The 19,645-nt window shown below is 38.3% G+C and overlaps 1 protein-coding gene across 1 annotated transcript; it reads right to left on the minus strand.

Annotated features, from left to right (window-relative positions):
• Positions 1-316: 316 nt before the first annotated feature.
• Positions 317-7,763, minus strand: SGMS2 (sphingomyelin synthase 2). Its single transcript, XM_010023236.1, has 5 exons — positions 7,104-7,763; positions 6,231-6,348; positions 4,776-4,929; positions 1,623-1,789; positions 317-798 (listed from the first exon to the last, which is right to left on the minus strand). Exons 1-5 carry the CDS (start codon positions 7,556-7,558, stop codon positions 595-597), a joined length of 1,098 nt encoding a protein of 365 aa, XP_010021538.1. The 5' UTR covers positions 7,559-7,763; the 3' UTR covers positions 317-594.
• Between the last annotated feature and the right edge of the window lie 11,882 nt (positions 7,764-19,645).

Below are 19,645 nucleotides of genomic sequence, written 5' to 3' on the forward strand. Positions count from 1 at the left end.
GGTGATAAGTAGATTTCAGGGTCACAAGATAGTCATACCCAGAGTGTAAAAAGAGTCAAGACTCGCTTCCAGCTGTACCAGTCACACAAAGGCCTTACCTTCATTAGCAAGAATAATGCAACAAACCACTTCCCATAACTGTGTTATTTTTTTTATATACCTCAATATGATGATACCGTGCCTTTACATTTTAGCATGGTTTTGCCCTTACGCACTCCAGACTCCGAAGATGAGATTTCTGGGTGCTTCTGTGGATGAGTGATAATAATGAAAGTGTTAATGTGGGCTTTGGCACCTCTATCTCATTAGTAAAGCAAAGTCCTGCTCCATTTTTTCTTTAATAAAAGACAAGTCCCGAGAGCGGTGCATTCTATTAGCACTGAAGAGTAGAATAGGTCTGTACAGCGTGATGATAGGAGAACATACGAAATGGCAATATGTGTGTCTACAATTGTCTTTCCAACCCATTGCACAGAAGCTTGGTCCACTTCTTCAGTTACAGTGTAGTCCTCTTAAGAACTTTGGTTACAGCATTAATGTTTTGGTAAGAAAACAAACAAACAAAAAAAACCAGAGCAGATGCTTTCTTTTTCTTCAGGTAGATTTTTCATTGTCCTCTCCGGTCTTCTGAACCCGTGAATACTTTTTGCATGAAGATTTGAAGCAGCTGGGAGGCCAAGATATCGGCCAGGAAAAGCTGCAAGGAACAGAGCCTTGCACATTCTTCTCAAAGAAATAGAATATTGGATACCACCAGGCTCGAGAGAGAAAATTTGTCTGTGAAGAGACCTTTAAAGTCTATATTGGCACAAGAAAGTAAAGAAGAAAAGGAAACAGACAATCAGTTTAAAGTATTACAATCAATTACCTTGAGTCACAACCAGCACAAAAATGCAATATATTTGCATGCATTTCTGTGAAGACAAGGTGCATTTAGCCTAGAAAAACCAAAGTACTGAAGTAGCATATACATTATAGTCAAAATGTATGCTACAAACTAAGCATCTTCAACAGAAAAAGATGCTTCATTGCTGTACAAAATTCAGGGAGACCAAGCACTCACATAATTGAATGCGAGTCCTTTCAGGCATGTCACATTTCCATTGATAGAACTAACAGTTGAAAACTAGATTGAAATGGCTTGAGATTTATGCTTCTATCTTAAAACAACCGCAGCAGATACGTTCTGAACAGTGTACTTTTAGTGACAGTTACAGAACTACCACTAGATTTTTAGGATGGTCTAGGTAACTTAGGTTGGTCGTAAGTTTTATGACTAAACTACTGTTTATTCATAAGCTTAGACAAACAAAGGCTATTGTATGCATCAACTACAGAAATAAAACCTTGAAGTTCAAAAAACATTTTTAAGCAATTTCAAAAATTAACTTCGTAAAAATAATTTTTGCAATAACTTAGTAACAGCCACAGATCAAAAAAGAACATCTTAATTCATTAAATGTTTACTTAAACCACAGTGAAGCAAAACTACTTGCCCAATTTATTTAAACTTCAATATGGAACTTCTATTTTTATTTCAAAATTAAGAACTAATTTTGACCTTTGAGCAGTATTAAGAAATCCAGGCTATACATTGATTCTAAATGGTATTTGCTACTCACCTTTTCATTAGCCATTGAGTGGTACCACCAGAAAAGCCGTGTGGTGATATAGTAAGCAATGATGACATCTACGGTATAGTGTTCATGAGCAACAAGGATACAAATTATGCCAGCAGCACTCATTAGCCAGCAGATTAAGTGATACCACCAGAAATGACGTGGCGAATCTGTGAAATAGGAAGGTAATGGGGGAGGGAGGATGTGGGGTGAAAAAAAACAAAAAAAAACCCACATTAAAAAAAGCCATATATTGTTATAGCAATCCACAAAGGGAAGGGGAAAAAATAAGAGATTAAACAGGTGAGATTTAGGTTGGGTTTAAGAAGAAAGTCTTCACTGTGAGAGTGGTGAGGCACTGGAACAGGTTGCCCAGAGAAGTTGTAGATGCCCATCCCTGCCAGAGTTCAATGCCAAGTTGGATAGGGCTCTGAGCAACCTGGTCTAGTGTGAAGTGTCCCTGCCCATGGCAAGGAGGATGGAACTAGATGATCTGAAGATATTTTCCAACCTAAACCATTCAATGATTCTACAATTATTTAATTCAGGCTACTCAATTTTAAAGCATAACTAATTTATACCACACTAGTAAAAGAACCCTGTTTTGACACAGAAAACAAGACTAAAGAATTACACAAATTTACTGAGGTTTTCTTACTTTGTAAAATGAACCCAAGAAGAGCTCACAGATAGAGATAGACAACACTGTCACCCATTTTCTAATCAAATTAATTTTTCCAGTTAAATCACTTCTAGGGTATGGGGTGCAGGGCAAGAGACAGAATTGAGGCAAGACATATGCTTTATTTACTTGGGTGTATTAAAATTCTGTTCTTTTTACAGTCTATGCTCAAATAAACTTACACTCAAGTAAAATGTCTAGAATTGATATAACCTGAGCAGAATCACAGATTAAATAGGAAAAGATACTTGTATTTTAATTGCTAGGTTTTAACTATTTTGCATGAAACTTCTGTTCTGTGCAACAGAATACACTGTACAGGGAAGTACAGTATGTGAATTTATACCCTTTCATTAAAGATTAACAAATGGGAGTGAAGCTATTCTTCAAAACGCATTTAAGCCACTTCAATGGAAAAGTTCCCCTGCCCCTCTGTCCCCACTGAAAAATGCCTTGGGTGTCACCATGACCATTCATAACTTCTGACAGGCTAACGGGCTTCATTTCACTCTCAGTGGGAGGTTTTGGCACCCTTTGCCTTGTGGGGCAATGGTCAGCCTTTACTTTCACACAATACCAGCAGAACAGTTACTCATCCCAACAAGCTTACACAGGAGTAGTTTGAGAGGCCTGTGCAAAACAGTTTCTGTGGGACGACTGAAATTTTCATGTGTTAAGACAGTAAAGTCTCTTAGCTCCCCCCGAAACATTGCACATAAATCTCTATCTACTGACTTAAAAAAATTATTAAAAATACAAGGAGCCAAGTCATCTAAAGCAGCTGATGAAAACAGCCCCAAGCAAGACAGACAAATCAAGGCTAAAAATGTAAATAACTTCTCTGAGGAAAAAAAATTGGAATGCGGGAGAATAAGTGAAGCAGCAAACAATGAAAGGAAAAGCAGAAAAAAAAAATCCAGTAAGCCAGAAATAATAAAAACCTCAGAATGCATCTTGTACTGCAGACGTGTCATCAAAAGAACAGAAAAAGTACCATAAGCAACCTGTAATTCAGAGCAATTACAGGGCTTAAGCCCTTGTTCAGATAACATTTTGCTAATTATATGAGTCAGAGAAAGGAAAGCCATTCATCTCTCATTTATAGACTACAAGTCCACTGAAACATATGCCAAACAATTAGGCAGCAAAGGGCTTATTACAAGAATTTGTACCTTACAATTCCTCAAACCTCTTAGGATAAAACTACAGGAATTATACAAGCCTCAAACATACCGGGTTATCTGCATCTTTCTGGTACTAAAGATACTAAAAGGGTACGTGACCAGCATTAAGTTGCAGTAACATACACAAAACAACGAATGTATTAGGCTATTTTAATAATACTGATGAGTTACACATGGCATTCCCTCAGTGATGTTCACTTCGCAAAACACACCCAGGCGTAAGAATCAGCACACTATGAACAGCATCTTATATCCCTGTTTGAAGAAGAATGTCTTGCATCCGCAGATTTCAAGTTTGTCATGTGAAACGGACATGTCTATATCATGGGTTTTGTGTAAGGCAGAACACAGCACTGCAACACCTCCTACCCTCAATGTTTTCATAAGAGGAAGGCACTCAGCTAATGCTGGCTAGTCTTATTTTTGTTTCAGTGAGAATTACACATTCCCATGAGCCAATCTAGCATTTGCACAGTTTGGGACACAACAGTAGGAGAGAAGATTCCAATTCCAATATGTGAACTGAAAAGGGAACTCCCCACTATTCATTCATGAGTGGCCAACTTCCCAGGGTACAAGCATTGCTTACCATACATCAGATTCAGAAATTGGTGCTCTATTCTCTAAAGCTTCAATCGATGCTGTGTGTGCAGCACAGATTGATTCCCCACCATGCACCATTGCAATGTAAAGCAAAGGGTGAAATCATAACCCCAGCTATATCTTCTGTGTGCTTGCCAAATTCTTATCAATCAACTCCAAAATGCAAAAAGTAGGAGACTCTAGCAGAAGACATCCAAAGAGCATGAATCAACTTTTCATTGTTTGCAGTAACTAATGTACAGCACGCTTCACAAAAAATAGCTTTGCTTCTGCATGTAGTTTAAGTGTGCAATGGTGCTGTCTTCAAGCCACAAAATAAATCCTTTAAAATCTAAGGTGTATCAGCCAACCTGCAGAGCTAATTTACCTAATTAACTATAGTATGTTTTACCCCAAATATGTGTAACCTGTCGATGAATAATGAAAAGTTAGCTTGCTTCAATCAACCAGTATACACTTTATACATGTCTAGTCACATTAAGCCTTTAATTAAAGCCCACACCACTTTCACTACACTACGTTCCATTTCCACTCAGTTATGATTTATATTTCAAACCCATACAAGTACAGTCTGTGTATGGCTGACCAGTAGCTTTGAGGGCCACAGTTTTACATGCACTTTTAGCATGTGTTTTCCCAGTACGATGGATTTGAACAAGAGAAGACCATTGAAATACCAGCACTTACACTCTTTGATGAACAGGTAGACCAGCGTTAATACCACAGTATGACCACTAAACAGGAAGTCTCCGCACAGGATGTGCGATCCAGTTATGGATAGACCACCACCAGAAATCAGTCGCAAGATCCTCTGAAGCTTTGCCTGCGCATCTCCATTCAACTACAATACCAGAAAAGAGTACCAAAAAAAAAGTTTAAGGTACACCATAAGCAACTTGAGTAAACTTCTTGCCCAAACACACGTGGAGTCAGAGAGACAAGGAGAAAAGGACACATCTTCATTTTCTTTGATATTCTTTCCCATTTTCTTAAACAAATGCACATGCTTATCAAAGCTGACAGGTGCTAAAGATCAGTTTGAAACACTAGCAGTCTGCCTATGCTTTCCCAAGCTATTTAAAAATATGCATTGTATGAGAATGAGATGCACAGTATACTGGAAAGTTACACATTAAGAATTCATAAGGTCAGGTATCTCATGATAGCAACTGATGGAATGTATAAAACCCATTCAAAACTAGCTCAAATACAGCACAACCTTGCATACTGCTTCTGTCATTTTGTTCAGAGCTGAGCAATTCTTCTACAGGGCAGAAAACCCTCAAATTCACTTAATTTTAGATTTGGTTACAAACTCAGTCAGGACTTCCTCAGATTTAGAGGATTCTTTTTTAAAATATACATGAGGATCAGCTTTTGATTTCTCATAGACACTAGGCAAACACTCAATTTCATCTAGCTATTTAAAGATTAACTCTGGGGAAGAAAAAAAAAAAAAACAACCAAGCAAGATAAAAGGATAACTAAGTTTTACATAATCAGAAAGATATTCACATGGGACAAAAATATAAATCCAGACGAGCTATCATGTCTTTCCAGAGTTCAAGTAATGACTCCTGTTTTAATCCTGGCAATAAGCACTTCTGGCAGAAACAGTTAAGTCTTCCTTTGCTTACCTCTTCCCACTTCTCAATCCACAACACACAAAGTCATTCCCCAAGCTACTAGAACAAAACAGTTGAGTCTTTATAATAGTGGTATGTAAATAAAGATCTTCTAAAATAGACCCCAATTTGTAAGTAGTTCATCACTATGTTCCTATATTGTCCCAATGTGAAAGAATAAGACTGAACAAACAGGTATCCCACCATCTATGAAGCAGGTATTGCTTCAGTATTAAGAGTGGCTTGAGCTTCAGGAACAAGTTTACTAATTTGGTAGCAGCACTATTTTGACATAGGTACTCTCCTTTAAAGCATCTTAACCGAATCAACAACTTGAGGCTCTTTGTGTATCTCACAATTTTTGGTTTAGCACAATCTATGTTTCTGAAGACATCAACTGAAAGTAATTTGTGTTATTTAATAACACCTGGAACACTAGCTTCTATTTGCTCTTATAGACTGAGCCATAAGGACTTGGGCAGAGACTAAGAAAGGATTGGGGAGCAAAGACTCTCACCTTCGGAGCACACTGAAAATGCATTCCAGGCACAGGTAAGGTGGTGACATACATAGTAATACAGCGGTACAGATACAAAGTTCCCATTATAAAAAAGAACCTGCGTCCCACTATTGATCTGAAAGCAGAGAAAGGGGTGGGGAGGGGGAAAGAATGAGTACAAAGTTCACATGCAGGATACACATACAACCGTTATGGAGCTCTAGCTTTATTAGAAAGCTAAAATCCTAGAATTAAAGGGTAGCTCCATCCCCAGCTCTTCACCACACACTTCTCTGAACCAAAGGTTTCTTCAGTGCCAGCTCATAATAGTACAGAGCTACCACAAAGCTCGCTCCAATTTAACATGGCCTCAGTCTAACTTGGGTGTGCAGCCAGGCACAGTTTTCCTGGACTCTGTGACCTTCTCTTTTTAGTCCCATATTATAAGCACATACTTGACTTAAATATGTATAGTTTAAGTAAACAAAGACAAAGGAAAAAGCTTCCAATCTAGCTGTAGAGGACAGTAGGTTCTTCATCAAATTTGGAAGCGATTTTTTTTTACATCAGCATGATTACCTTTGATTAAATGTTGCCATGTCAGTTAAAAGCCCAATTCCAGAATAAATTTGACTGGTACAATATGGGTGTCTAATTCAGATTTTAGAACCATTATGCAATAATCAGGAGAAGCCTGTGTTTCTGTACTCAGCCTAGACAATGGAACAGTTTCTAAAGCAGTCATTCCTTTGTCATTTTCCTGCCAGCACCATTCTACAATATTGCTACAGATTCTACCATAAAATTTCTTGTACCCAAAGATAACAATGGAAACAAACATTCTGAAAACATACAGCAGAGAAATAAAAATAAAAAACCCCAGCTACTTACTTGTATCTAAGAAACAACCACTGGAATATCCATAATCCAAGTAGTATCATTCCATTTATTTCTGATACAGAAAAAGCCCACTGCACACGATCAATGTAATCGAAAAATTTATCAGGCAAGGGAGGGCTTAACTCCTTTGGAGGTACTCTCTCATGGACCACAGTGATCATGACAGTTGTTAGAATCAAGTTGAAGAGAGCATAGACAAAGGCAATGCCTGTTTTCCACCATTCTAGAGGAAATTTGTTCCTAGACTCAGCAGGCATAGCAATCTGGATGTAATCAGGATATTTCTTTGTTGTTTTTCGCAGGCCATTAGACAAGCCCTTTGGTTTGCTAGTGCCATTTTTGTTCTCTTCAGTGACTGAGAGAGTAGGTCGTGAGTAGCCGTTAGAAGTGTCATTGTTTTGACTCTCCATATGCTCTTCAAGCTTTGCTGTCTCGATAGTATTCATTCCCACACTGTATGGCCAAATAGGGTTTATCAGTGACCAACTTCCGGGCTCTCTGAAGTCTTATTTCTCCAAGTCCAATGTTGTTCTTCCTAGATGATTTTTTCTATTTTTGTAAAACTCTAAAAAGTGTCCATGGTGCTTTCACTGTTCAGACCCTGTAAAGCAAGTCATGAAGGCCAGTCTTTCCGCTACAGCTGTACCATCTGCAAAAATAAAATTAAATAAATAAAATCTAAACAGATTCTGAGTACCTTCAGAAGTAGTAATGGGACACAGAACAAAATGCTATTCCAAGTTCCACTCAAAGCTACTTACATATGGAATCAAAAGGCAAACTAGAGACGTGGTTACAGAGAAACTTAAATCTCTGATCAGTTTAGGAACTAGTACCAATTTAAACTTTTTTTTAAAATCATTTTTTTAAGGACAAGATCCACAGACTTTAATGATCTCATGACAGCACTTGTTTTATCAGTTGTCAGAATTAAGATTAATCCATGTTTGCAGCAATATTGAAGTTTATTGCTATGGGGCACTGCATACACCATATCTCCTTTTTGACCCTGGGGTTGCTACAGATATTAACATTGATTGTCTGATATATATGGACAAACTTGTTAGTTCAGGTGATAGGACAGAAAACAAAAGAGCACTGCAGGATTTGATTTTTGTAAGGCATAAAGTAATATAGATTCACCTAGAAGAAAAATCTTTTCCATGGATAGATAGGTCTATTATATTTTCTTGCAGCCAAATGAATCTTCCAACACACACACAAAAAAAAAAAAAAAGAAAAAAGAAAAAATAAACCACAAAAAACCCACAACAAACCCACCCACAAAACAAAATAACCCCACACCACCACCAAAAACAACCACCCCAAACACAAAAGAAACCCACACACCAAAAAAAAGTCTAGACAGCTACTGTAGTACTCACTAAATAATGTCTGACATTTCAGAGAACTGAGAAATACACTGCTGGATGAGATTCTTCTTTATGGTAACTTCTATGTAAACCAGACCAAAAATGGATCTGTATTTGTCATTTAGCTACTTCAAAATCCATCTACATTGATATTTTTTTAAACAGGAACAAATATCAAGATTCATTATCACACAGGATTTATTTCAGGCTGCATTTGCCAATTCAGTAAAATCACATTATGTAAGAAAAAATAAAAATTAAATCAGATAAGCACAGTTTTTAACATCATTTTCTACACAGAACTGAATGCAGTTAACCTCTACAGAACTGACACTTCTCTATTCAAAAGAAAGGCCATTTCCCACCCTCACCACATTTAAAGTTCTGTGAAACCATTTACTTGTGATGTACCTGTTCAGCTCCTATGGCAAAAGTAGTATTACTGTATACAAAGTGTTCAATATTTACCAGCAGACTATATTTTATTTAAATTGTTTCTCTAGGAGAAGTTCAACACTACCATGGCTTCAAGTCTCTGCATGCCAACACAGGGCACCACAGTTTGCCATGCTGTATGTACCATTAAGCTATCATAATGGAAACTAGAATTTCTACCTAACCATACACCGCAGAACTTGGCTTAACTAAAAAACAGCCTGCATGGCAAAAACCTGATGTCCAGTAACTGATAGCTTGATAGCAAGGACAATCTAAAACCAAAACAGGCTTGGAAAGTCAGGAGTTTGTGTTTTGGTCCTCTTCCCTCCTCCCCCAAATAGAGAAGACATTTAACATGGTCAGCATGTAAATCCCACTGATATCCTAGCTGCTGCTTTTACTGCTGAAAAGGAGAAAGGGTAAAGGTTCAGATCCCAAACATGACTATTTCAGTATTATTTGTATAAATCTCCCAAGAAGCATTTCTATATTAACTCTCAGCAATGTTTCTGAAATCCACTCTCATTGGTTGACCTTTCCTAAACCCCTGATCAACAAGTTTACGTAAACTACGCAGACAAACACCCTGAACAACAACTCTCCATCTCCCCAAATTAAAACACCACCCAAGAAAACAAGTGGTGATTTCAGACACTTTCTCCCCCTTTTAGTAATCATACTGTAAACTCCGCTACCCTGGGAGAAGGGGATGTTTAAGCCAGGAGGCAGGCAACGACCTCTTGGATGCTTCCTACAAAGAGTATCTTTTGAGGGCAGCTGCAAAAGCAACAGCTTACTTGAAACTGTAGTAGTAGAACAACATTTCAACTTTCACAAGTCCTTAACACACAGATATTCTGTTTTCTCTGCCTACTAAAGGTAAGCATATGACAGAATGCTTAAGTGACAATCTAGAAAAAAATATGAACCCATCCAATTGCTTAAGTTTTGGAACATAAATCTACCTAGCATTCACCTACTAAGTCAAGACCCTTTTTCTCAACACAATGTTACACACAGCGGTCACTGATGTAGGGATCAGCAAAACTGGATATATTTTATATTCTGCAGTGAAACATTTTTAGAATTATGCATTTTCTAAAAAACAGAGAGCAGCACCGTAAGTAGCAGCCTTACTTATTTCCTTCTCTTCCTCACAGATACCTTGAACTCCTAGTAACATAACTAAAAGGAAGATTTTCAGATACTTAAATGATATCCAAGAAAGCCTTAAAGATCAAAGAGCATCTGAACAATAACCTAACAACCTAAAAGTACAACGACAATCAAATTTTTATATTAACTATAAAGCAATTACACCTACAGCTTCCAGGAAAAAGTTGTATTCCTTCCTGGTACTTTTAAATGGATCATAAGGCATATTGATCTACTCCTTCTGATGGCTCATCAAGATTATTCCAAGCAGAGTGCATACTGTGGTCAAAACTTTGTTTACATTGATAGTTCAAGGTGCTATATATCATCTGATCAGTGATTTGCAAGAACATAAAGGCTTTCCAATATATTACCTTTTCAATCTGTTTCTCCCATACTCTAAAAGAAAGCAGAATCTATTGATGAAAGATAAACACTCTGCATGAAGCCTTCAGTCCCTTGCTGCCAATCTGACTGGCTGGACAAGTGACAGATAAAGAGCACAAACAGCCTAATCATTTCTGCTACAGGCTGTAAAAGGAAGTCCCCAGAAGTATGTAGGTTTTTCTGCCAAGTTCCATACACAATTCACATATACACTGAAGTACCCACAAAGGGTGCCTTCCTTTTCGCTTCCATGTTGTCCTAATGTTAACTTAGGTTAAACATCCAATTGCTTCTTTTGTCAAACGTGGAATGCCCCCATATCCAAACCACTAGATGCCCATAAACTGCCTAGTAGTAGGCCTTAGACTTCTTCAGTAACCAGGCAGCGATGCTCAGACCTGGCCATCTTGCCAGCACCAAGGGTCTGAAAATCAAACCCAATTGCTCTTAGATATGGGACATCCACTGGGCGAGTCTCAAAGACACACAAAATAAGCAAAGTAGCCCAAAAGGATAAATAAAATTCCTGTAATGGATACACCCAGGTTTCAGGAAAAAGTTTTCTTTTTGGAAAAAACTTCAGTACGATCTAAAAATAGATACCCTTTTCAAGGAGCAGAGTTTCTTAACCAGAAGTATTACAACAGACTTTGTAATTGCCACAAGGAACAACATATTTAAAGGAAAATCTTAGCAGTGAAAAAGATGCAAGAGCAGCAGAGGTCCCAACTGTTTATCCTGAGTTTCAACTTCCTCCCATGCAAATAGCTCCTTTATTTCTCCACATCCCCATTTGGCTATCATTCTAAAGAAAACAGTTGACTGGGGGTACAGCTTTGAGAAAAATGTTAAGAAAGCCTTTCTACATTTGGCTTTTTATGCTAGAGCAGAAGAATAACAAGCAGTTTTATTTAGCTTTTTATTTAGTTTTATTTATTTATCGGATGTTAGTTATCCGATTTTCACATAAAGGTCATTTTCACATAAAGTTAGCTCACAATTGGTGTTTCTCATGCCGTACTTGGAACTTCTGTAACGTTTCTCAAACTATTTTAACTTCTATAATTTATTACGGACTGAATAGTCACACTTCGGACAGGCTTTCCAAATAAGTAGTTCTTAACCTGTTGTGCCATATATGAACAACACTATTGGAACAAGAGCATCCAGAACAGTAAGACTGATCCACTCTGACATTAACGAAAGCTACATATTCATATACCAGGTGGAAAAAGTTTCTAAGCAGTAGTATTTTTAAGCCTCATTTACTTTTGTTAAGGCTGGCTCAAACTTCTCAGGCAGCTCTAACATACTCCTGTATTTGGTAGTTGCAGAAAAAAGGTTTGTAAAAGTACTGAAGAAAAATATGACACAGAGGTAACATGAGAGAAAGTTATAGTACCATACTGTTATCTGTATCACAATTAGCAGGAAACAACTGCTGGCTAGTTTATATTCTCTTCAGTCAAATTTTTAGGAGTATGTATGGGACCAGAACTAGAAAAGAAGCTGGGTAGCCTCTACTACCTTAACAGCAAAGAATAAAAACTAGCTTTTTGGGGCTTCTCTTTCTAAATTTTTTTTTTTAAACATTTGAAGTCTGTTTTAATAGTATCCCTTCTTCCATGCTGTATGTATGCCTCACAGCATACAGACCGTTGCGGGGGAAAAACAAGCGAACAAAACACCCCCAAAAAACAACTGCAAAGCAGCAAGATCTGGGCAAAGTACACTCAGGTATGCAGAAACAGGACTAAGTTTAACAGGTCTACTTATCATTTCTGTTTCCCTATAGTATAATTATTTTCAGAGTTGTGGTCATCATTCAGCTATACAATGTTTATGCTTACAACATACAAATACATGCACAAAGTGAATTGCAGTTTATCTGAAAGTCGTAAGTTTACCAGCTTTCTCTAATGGGCTGCCAACACATTTCTTGCTCATGTGATGCTAAAGAACTGCAAGTAAGATGAAGCTGTACTACAGAATAGTCATTAAAATGCTCTCAGAACTGAGATCATCATCATATTGTCACATGCAATAAACTTACTTACCCTGTATAAAATTCTTTTCAGCAGTACAAATAAAGCAGATACTCCCTCTACTTCTAGAGAGAGGGAGTTTGTAATTCTCTAATTTAGGATTACTACCGTACCAGAAGAAGCTGTCTTAAGGACTAAATCCCTACACTTACCCAGATAAAGGGGAAAAGTTTCAAGGTTACTGGTTAACTATTTGTACAATCCAGGTTTTACCAGTTCTGTGGAATTCCGTTTCTTTACATATCTCACTATTAAGAAGGATGTTAGTTTCCATTTTCCTGGAACTTAGTATTCACTTTGCTCCACAGCAGTGTCAGGTTTCTGAAACAGTAAGTCCCAAAAAGCACAAAAAATATTCATAGAATCAGAGAGCTGTTTGGGTTGGAAAGGACCTTAAAGATCATTTGGCTTCAACCCCATGCCATGGGCAGGGACACCTTTCACTAGACCAGGTTGCTCAAAGTCCTGTCCAACCTGGCCCCAGTGACTACCTAAGCAAGGAGAAGGGAGTGGATATCATTCTGAACACTGATGAATAGGTTTGCCTTAATTGTGTGAAGGCATCTTCAAACTCTTTAAGCTGTTTGTCCCCAGACTTCAAAAGGATCATATGTGTAACTAAGAGTCTGATACCTTTAAGGCACTTCATACCTGACATCATCACAGCCTTAGATTTCCCTCTCCGCTATTTAGCCTTATCTTGCAAGGACCAAAGTCACAATATCTGTTAAATGCCAATTATTTGCTATCTTTTGGTGCTACAGTAACCCATTCTGGCAATAATCCACAAGTATAGGCAAGAACAAAGACACATTTTATTTACAGGTTAACAATCTCTCTTAAAACAAAAATTTTGAGCGTGGTCAGAGTCATATCAGAATCTGAAGCAATAAGAGAGTAATTCAGGCTAGAAGAAACCTCACATGTCTGGGCCTCTGGCCAGGATCAGCTATGACTTCAGATTAGATTGCTCAGTGCTTCATCCAGTGGTAGCTTTAACACCTCCAAAGGTGTACAACCTCTCCAGGCAGTCTGTTCCACTGCATGGTGGCTTCCACAGTGAAAACATTCTAGGGCTTTTACTGATGGTGGTGGTCTTTTTGTTTTGGTTTGGTTGTTTTGTTTTGGGGTGGTTTTTTTTTTGTGTGTGTTTTTGTGTGTGTGTGTAACGTTTTGCGGTGTGCGGGTTTTGGTGATTTGTTGTTTGGTTGGGGTTTTTTCTCTTTCCTTTTTTTATTTTCTTTTTTTGTAAAAGTAAATACCCCTCATGTCTCCTCCCGAAAAGCCTGTCCCTGATGTTCCTGATGACCTCCTTGCAGGTATGAAGGAGCTGTTTAGGTCCCCCTAAGTCTTTTCTTCAGGATGAAGCAACTCAGCTGTTCCCACCTCCCCTCATAGGACCTGTGCTCCTGACCATCCTGGCGGTCCCTCTGCTGGGCTTGCTTCCAGCTTATGATTTTCCTGGATCAAGGACCCAAAACCAGACACAGTATTCTAGATACAGCTAAGTGCTGCACAGAGAGAAATAATCACTTCCCTATAAATCCTGGCTATGTTCCTATTAAATACAGCTCAGGACAGTGTTGGCTGCCTTCACTGCCAATCCACATTGCTAAATCCCTTTTCAACTGAGCTGAAAGAAATACTGACATTTTTCCAATAGGCTAAAAACTCCCTCACAACTTCTTCACTTCAGAAAGATATTCAGTCTTCATCTTAATCCATTCTCTCCAAAACGAGTCTGCTTCCATATTTCAGATCTGGACAAAACAGCCTGCTAAACCAAACTTAAGCACTGAATCAGCTGCTTTTGAATAACAGCTAAGAAAGGTGCTTTATGACTACATATTTTCTAACATGGCAAAGAAATGTTGGTCTTACCACCTTTTTTCCCATTCATTAAAAGTGACTGTTACAAACACTCCACAAAGAGTAGAAGTCAGTGTACTACCTCAGTCTCACCAGGCAAAATAATTCCAGAAGAGCACCATAAAAAAAACCCTGGATCATCAGGCTTTTATATAGTTTGCTGTGTGAGCATCTCAGGCTTTTCACTGCCAATTGCTTTCATTCTGCTATAGCATTGCAGATGCTGTTGAACCATGATTCAAAGCAAGATGGTTCTCAAGGAGGCAGCAAGGTTTAAAGATTTGTTAATAGCCTAGAAACATATCTGATGCCCCACATATTGTTCCTAGCTCACACAAAAGTTGCAGATCACCAGCTGCAGGATGAGATGGCCAGCACAGAAGGCAGGAATGTTTTAGACTGTTTTGTGAAATCCTTCACCTAGTTGCCAAGGGTAAAGGTTGCACTTCATAATGGAAAGTCAGACCCAGAGATTAGTCACCACTGTCAGTACAGGGTGGTGAGGAATCACAGTGACTAATATGTACTTTAATGTGATTCCGCTGCAGCTTATCAGCCATCAGAAGAGGAAATCACACTGAGTAAATTTGTTAGTGATACACCCTAAAAATATTTGGGTGATTAAGAGTATAATGTCTGTCAATTTTTTTCCCTGCACTACTCCTAAAAAGCAGCAGTGCCAACTCAAAAATAAGGGGTCACATTTATGACATCATTGAGTATTTCCTACAGCAGTAAAAACCCCCTTCCTAAAAGTTTAAAGTGAGCTTAAAGCTGCTCACTTTAAGGGTATTTTGTAACATTAGCAGGTAGTAAGGAATAAATGCACAAGCTGTACAACCCAGATAAAAGCCATTTTAGCACTGAGGTACACATAGAGGTCCATACCTCATAACACACATTTAAAGTCCAATACAGGCACTAGTCCTTGCAAGGCATATGACATTAAAGAGACAGCTATTAGCTGTAACCATCTAATGAGAGCAGAAAGACACCACGTGAATTCTTAAGACAGGGCATATTTAAAACTGATCATACTATAAGCTAGTATCACATATCCCACAGTTTGACTGGCACATTACCAATTGTGCCACATAGCAGCTACTTGCTGTGTTCAGAGGCTCAAGCAATGAAAACATCCCTTTTCAGCAACACTAATTATCTCTCCCCACCCCTTATCTTAAGAGTATCCTGTATATGTATCCTGATTAATGTTTTACCTTCTATGCCAACACTAAAAATCTAGTGTGCTAGATACTGTCAAACAAATCCAGAATCACTTCATACCTTCTCCACTCTATAGCTTTCAGCTTGCTCAACTCTGATGTACCTGCCTGGAAAGCTTCATGAATACTAGTTAAGAGGGATGATACAGGCATAACACATCCTCTGTCACTGATAGTAAACACATATTGGCTGGAACTGATCCTGAAACATAATCTGCTCCCTATTTTGGTCCTCCACTCTACCTTCTTGCCACAACCACCAGTTCCTAACCCCACCTACTACCAAGCAGCAACAGCATAAAACTCTCCCATCACAATCAACACCCCCAGTAACAGAGACGGGAATACACAGCTCCCTCAATCCCTGTGTTCACAGGCTCAAGCACCCAAATCTACATCCAGCTCATACACTGAAGGTTTGTTTCCCTCCCACATTTCCCCCCATACCCCCAGCTTTTCATGCCATACTGTCAGAAGCAAAATCAGGTAAATTCTAACACCAGTAAGTTAAGACTAAGGCAATTTCAGCAACTTCCATGATCAACACACAGATGTTTACAAGGGTGATTTAGGACGGCAGCACAGAATGCCTTCATAATACATTAGAGTTTCTAGTTTGCAATAACCAAATTTATATCAAGTTTCCTGTATGTAACTGGTTTTTTACTGAAATTTTACCCATCAAATTTAAGCACTACACAGCTAAAACTGTTAAAAAGAAGTCTTCACAACCTAAGCTTCCAATACAGTCCTAAGGTCTTCTTTAAACTTGTTCCAGTGTTCCATTAGCTCAAGATTTTCTATTAATAGAAGAAAATACTTTCCACATTATGCTGACAAGAAAAAAACATTTCCTTTTTTTATTATTTAATTAATCAGGGAAAAAGGCATTGTTTAGCTTTAAATACTAAACATTTAAGTACCATGCACTTCAATACTTCCTTCTTAATTTTTGTTTCTGCCACAGACTGACAAACAGAATACATTTCCTTAGTATTATCTCTTCTCTGGCCTGGCACGCTATCTCCTAACAACAGTGGGTATCATTGTTAAAGACATTTTCAAGAGGATGGTTAACAGTGAGACAGCAGCAGAAAATTATAAGTATCATCCAGATTCTTTCTGTAAAAATCTTCCCCAGACATTTTGCAATTTCTATTTGAGCCTCACTCTACAGTTCAGAAGAGGCCGAGAACACTATTGATATGTTTTTACTGCCCCTCACAGAGCTACTGTTTATCTCTGTACCTAAGCATCTCCAAAATAACTCAAACCTCTCAATTAACTCCCTTCCAAACTGCAGCCTTTTGTAAGTATTTCCAATCCTTTAGCATTTAACAACCCTGCATTGAACACCACTGCAATAACAAAGTCTTTTTATGCCTAGCCTCTCATGAGGCTTTTACCATTCACAACCCTTTCATTTATTTTCCTCCTCACCTAACAGTTTGAGAAGTGTATTGCTTTTTAAAAGCTTTTAAAAAGGATTTAAAGAACTAAGTCAGAAGAGATTTAAAGAACAAAGTTAGTGATGCTCATACCAAATTCCTATTTACTAAAATAGAATGAATAAAACTATTCCTGCAAGCCAACAGCCAAGTACCATCTTCAGCATTGCTCCTAGAAAAGCCATTATTAGAGTCTCTTACTGTAGTATTAGACATCTGCTTGGGAACATCTACATCTATAGTCCATGCACGCACAGCTTGACTAAAAAGGTACAAATGAAATTAATAGCCTAATCACTGGAGTTATACTGGTCTTATCCTACCAATTGGTAAAGTCTGGTGAGAAAGTACTGAGGTTACTCTGAATCTATAGAGAATGCTTTCATAATACACTGTATCACATACCTCAGGTAGCAACTTCCACTCTGTAAGCTACCTGTTATGCCCAAGGTAGGCTTCTAGCCATCACTGAACCTGTTATCTTCAGAAGTATAGGAAAGTAAACAATCACTCAAACTAATTGAGCATGAATGTGAAGTGGAAACACAAGCTGACCAATCAAAATGCCTGCTGAATGGCATTCCTATCAGTTGCAGTGTGCTGCAGCTGAATATTGTTTATGGAATGGAATCTAAGGCCAGTTCTGACATTTGTCTTACTGTCCGTAAGAAAAATCTATGAGAAATTGGGGAGAGGAGAAAAGAACATGTGATCAAATGTTTCAGAAAGGACATTTGGAAAAAGTTATTTCCAAATATATTTCACAGTTCTTGGTCACATTTTCATGAGAAGTCCTAGAGCTCTAATACTGCTTTCTAAATAAAGCATTTTATAAAAATGATTCCAAAAGCATTTGTAAGCATTCTTAGCCCATGTCCAGCCAGGCATCTATATATACACTGATTTGGGAGGGGAAAAGGAGGACATAGAGGTATTATCTAGACTAACTGAAATGTGGAAAGACTAACTGTGAGGTGACAAACAGATTCCATAAACTGTTGCCCCAAAACACACTGCAGCAGCCAGAACTGCAGCTTACAAAACTGTTTAAGAGAATAAAGTCACTCTCACTCATCTCTAAACTCACCAAGCTCAGCGATGTTGTGAATGTGTGCTAAGTAACCATGGCATACAGTAAATAAGTGGTGAATCAACTCATTCCATGTGATCAGTTACCAAGGTCTAAGGAAAGAACTAAGTGTTCAACTGGAAATAGCATAATCAGTTTTAAAAGAAGAGAACTCGGAACTTGGAGAACTCAGTAAAATTAGGGCACAGTAAAAACAATTATTCTGGTCTACCAACTGGTGTCTTCTCATGAAGGAGATCTGATTACATATTCCTGTTCCTGTTGTAAGAGAATTATTGTCCAGAGCAGAACTTGGAAGCTAAACACAATAGTGGCTTAGACTTCAAGAGCTTTCATCAACACCACACTACAGCAACCCAGCCCACTTGTTAAAGGTACCTGCTGTGCTAAACACAGGCCAGAACAAGGGCTTGCAAAATCTAGCCTCTGCTAAAACCAGCTGTTCCAGGAACTGCTGTGGCATGGCTGTTTCACAGCTAAAGCCATTGCACATGCCTCTGCTCTTAACCACTCTTTTCAGGAAAAGTATCATCTTGCCCAGAGCAGGACAGTCCATCCAAGTATCAGGGGCTCCAATACCACCCTAAGATCACACCTATTCTAGAGAGACAGAAAAGGGCATGAAGGGAAGTCTCATAGGACTTAATCTAGAAGGTCAACCATGCCAGTTTAGTCACTACTTTAACCATGCCTTGCATAACAGACATTGTAGAACATGAAACACCTCCACAGTAGCAATTACAGGACTGCAGAGGAGACACACAAAAGCCCTCTAGACTAATGCAAACCCATTAGGAAGAAAACAGAAAACTCTGTACGTTAGACCACAATCCTAACATCTGAATCGTACTAAGATATTAATGACAGCTGGGACAGCCCAAGAAGATGGCCCAAAACATTTGCACTAATCTCAGCTCATGCAATTTCTTCAGATTGATTTATCAAGACAAGATACAAAGATGGTTCTGGTTCAGGACCTGCCATACAAGTTGCCACCCAGAGGAGCATCTTTGATTTAGCTGGAAGCAGAAGTCAAAGCTGGGACACTAGCAAATTCCATCCTGTGTTAAGATGCTCCCTCCCCCCCAGTGCAGCAGTAGAGTTAGTTCATGCAAACAGTCCAGGACATGCAATTTTACCTCATATTACAGGTTAATACAAATTGAGTTAGAATTTCACAGTTTAGGTCTTGCAGAAAGCAAGATCATTGCCCTACAGCAAATATATTATCCCTTCCTAAAACTTCCCATCACTAAAAATCTCACTCAAGACAAAGAACACATAAGAAACAGGTTTGCTACCTAGTACTGTTGGCATTTCAGCAGAGACTGAGACACAAGTAAGCCCAAAAATCATGTTCAGCCTCTGAGCAAATCAGATTTCCTTTGGTTTAATATAATGCACATGATGAACTGCTTTAAATATTGAATACTCAAATGTGTGGGTCATAAGCCAGTGTCACATCTTTTGAGTAAATCATAGAATCATAGAACAGTTAGGGT

Source organism: Nestor notabilis, unplaced genomic scaffold, assembly GCF_000696875.1.
Source record: "Nestor notabilis isolate BGI_N333 unplaced genomic scaffold, ASM69687v1 scaffold15501, whole genome shotgun sequence".
NCBI classification, from domain to species: Eukaryota; Metazoa; Chordata; class Aves; order Psittaciformes; family Psittacidae; genus Nestor; species Nestor notabilis.